The sequence below is a fragment of the Oncorhynchus kisutch genome, linkage group LG11 (genome assembly GCF_002021735.2).
Source record: "Oncorhynchus kisutch isolate 150728-3 linkage group LG11, Okis_V2, whole genome shotgun sequence".
Taxonomy (NCBI): domain Eukaryota; kingdom Metazoa; phylum Chordata; class Actinopteri; order Salmoniformes; family Salmonidae; genus Oncorhynchus; species Oncorhynchus kisutch.
Genome location: NC_034184.2, coordinates 25,541,066 through 25,544,194, shown reverse-complemented (window position 1 = coordinate 25,544,194; position 3,129 = coordinate 25,541,066). Strand labels below are relative to the sequence as shown.

Here is a 3,129-nt window from a genome sequence, read left to right as displayed (position 1 = left end):
GACCATAGACACCCAGCAGTAACAATCCAAACCCTGGACTCTGATGCCAACCTCCCTAGTACCCACCCCTATGACTCAGTCCCTGCCCACCCGTACGACCAGGCCATGCCTTGGCCAAAGCCTGCTGTGCATCGCAGGCACTCCTTCAAACACACAGGCACAAAGGGAGACCTAACCCACAGGCCTGACCTGCTCTCCTCACACCAACAGGCCTGCAGTACCACCCCCAAACAACATGGGCTGGTACACAGCAGTGGTGTCAGTAGAGCCCACAGGAGTCCAGGCCATGGGCAAAGGGCCAGTGATGGGTTAGCAGTGGAGAGTAATGGCTTTATGATAGAGAGTGATGAGTTTATAGAAGATGATCACAGGTTTTACCAGAGAGCAGAGGAAGAAGATGAGGATGCCTGTAGTTCTCTGTATCTGAGTGAGGAGGGAGTCATTGACAACAGAGAGGTCTATCAAACACACCTGTCTCATTATCGTGACTCTCAATCCCTCTACCACGATCCTAAGACCATATACCAAGACACTATCACCCACTACCACAACCAACCTCACTCCCCTTACCACGAGCCCCAACCCCACTGTTCCAACCCCCATTCCCTCCAAGCAGACTGGAACAGCACTTTTCCGGGGGAACACTCTTCCACTATCCACCAAGACCCCCCTATGTCCCCCCACAGCCCCCAAAGACAGGAAGAGGAGAGGTGGTTCAGGGTCAGCGGCTCTACCCATAACCACCGCAGCCACACGTCCCCAGGAATCCACAGTGATCCCGTCCCCAGACGAAGAGCTCCAATCCCGGGGGAGCGAAGACAGGACGCCAGCCTCTCCCTGGAAGCTCCAGAGGGTTTAGAGCCACCTGAGGCGGCAGACAGCAGCATCTTTGACTACTGCCAGACCAGCGAGGTGGACTCGGATGCTGAGACCCTCCATAAATCAGCAGACGAGGGGGACAGGGAGTCATCTCACTGGGGGTGTGGAGTAGAGGAGGAGGAGGAAAAGGGCGGCTTTGAGACCCTGGGGGAGAGAGGAGGCCCTCAGACCTCAAGTGCCAGTCTGGGCATGCCCAGTGGAGCTGGTCGGGGAGAGATAATGGGGGAGGCGGGGGAGCGTCAGAGCAACACAGGAGACAGCGGGATAGACTCGCCACGGTGAGTTTATTTCTTTGTATTAAAATGTTGATGATCATCATCGTCACATTTTTTTTATGGATTGCAGTTATACCACTTTTCACAAAGGGTTTCATTATATTTTGTGGAGTGATTGTGACAATTTGGCACCAGCTAGATATTATTAAATGACCATGATATTCATCAGTATTAGTCTATTTTAAAGGACTATGCCCCAGGAATGGCCTTCATTTGTAGTGCTATCTCAGTGGAACTCCTCTAGGCAGCAGTACCTATCCTCCTCACATCCTCTCCTGTGTGAGGTCCCAGTCAACCAGAAAACATAACAGAGGCACTTGGCCCTTAAATCCCCTGTTTATTTGTCTTCTCGCCTGCGGCCTCGACCTCTATCTCCAGCTGTAACCCTAGCCTCTCTCTTTGGCTGAGGTAGAGGCCATAGAGCCTATAGTGCTGGCCCAGGGAGGGTGGAGGAATGTGGAGATGCAGAAAATAAGCTACGGCTGGGAGTAGTTAGATCACCCATGGCCCTGGTCGGTGGTGTGCCTTCTCTCTCTTCCCTTTTCATGTCAATGGAGATGAAGCTGAACAAACACCCCATAGCCAATTACACCAGGCAGTATTTAGACAGAGGGGAATGATTATAGTGATTAATATAATTACTTTGGAATGGGTACACCCTCATGATTAAAACAAAGAAAGGGGAAAAGGTCAAAAGTTTTTCCATTAACTTTATAAGTACTTGGCTTTTCCCCTTTTGTGGTGAAGAGCAGAGTTGTTTTCACTTGGATTTCACAGTATAGTTAGTGTGTGTGACTAACGGTGTATTGCATATTGTATTTCTATCCAACTGATATGGTTAATCTCTCCAATCCCCACAGACCAGTTTGTGTTCATGTGCACAAAAGTGTCCATCCATGCATTTACACCCTGTTCTTCTATGTTTCTCCCTACAGGACCCGTGTTTGTCTGGCAACTAACAACACAGGGATTCTGGAGAGTCTAAATAGGCAAGGTTTCCTACAGAACCTGGAGAAACTGCACTCCAAGAGCTCAGCCATGCGACCACAGAGCTCTCTGCTACAGCTCACACCCGTCATGAACGTATGAGACCATAGGCCCCCTGATGCAGCTCCGTGCGAGGGATCATGAGCTCCCCGATGCAGCTCTGTGTGAGGGACTATGATCTCCCTGATGCAGCTCTGTGTTAGGGCCCATGAGTCCTCTGATGCAGCTCCCTCTTTTCTACTACCAAAAAGCATGGGAAGTAGGAACACTGTGCTATCAGATATGGGGTACACAACCCCAGTCTTTATGGACTTACAGCATCTATTTGTTTCACTGCTGTCATAAATCTGCTGTGAACCTCTAACCTTTCCTCATTGTCTAGCCTGGTTATATATCCTGTCCTCCAGGGCTACAGTCTATAGCAGCAATTTATGGGTGCTCAACTCCAAACCTACCCCAATGGAGGTCTTTGTACAGATGTATAGTCTACTTTTCCCATTCTGTATATAACATTTAACAGGAATATCCTGAGAGACGTATTCGGCTAATGACTGGTGAATCGGCTACGTTAAATGCATGATCAATTGATTGGTGGGGTTGAAGTAACAGGTTGTACTCTGAGTTGCTATTGTTTTTCACTACATTCAACTTGGCCTAAAATGATGACAAAATAACTCAGTACTGGATCTTTAACCTGCATCTTCATTTTCACACCTCTTTCCTTGTCGCCATGTGTAACACAAATAAATCTTTATGCACCACAAGCCACCTCCTCGCTGAATGTGTGGATCATATCTTCTATCATAAAACTTATTTTTTAAAGAAATTGGATGACACATGTACACTCACAAGAAAATTAGGTGACTTTACTACTACCTAACCTTTCACCTGAAATGACTAGATTTACAAGAGGAATTCCAGTGAAAGGCAAAAAAGTTAATTCACATCACTCAGGAAAGACCTGAACCTGGCAAACAGCTGATAAGCT

General features: G+C 47.9%; 1 protein-coding gene across 1 annotated transcript in view; it reads left to right on the top strand.

The window, feature by feature from the left end:
• The window catches only part of LOC109899829 (storkhead-box protein 1), a 48,783-nt gene extending 45,874 nt beyond the window's left edge, over nucleotides 1-2,909 (top strand). The window contains exons 3-4 of the mRNA XM_020495404.2: nucleotides 1-1,157; nucleotides 2,090-2,909. The exon at nucleotides 1-1,157 is cut by the window's left edge and continues 1,688 nt beyond it. Coding sequence (XP_020350993.1) covers nucleotides 1-1,157; nucleotides 2,090-2,243 — 1,311 coding nt within the window. The 3' untranslated portion in view covers nucleotides 2,244-2,909. The remainder of the gene's footprint in view (nucleotides 1,158-2,089) is intronic.
• The last annotated feature ends 220 nt before the right edge of the window (nucleotides 2,910-3,129 follow it).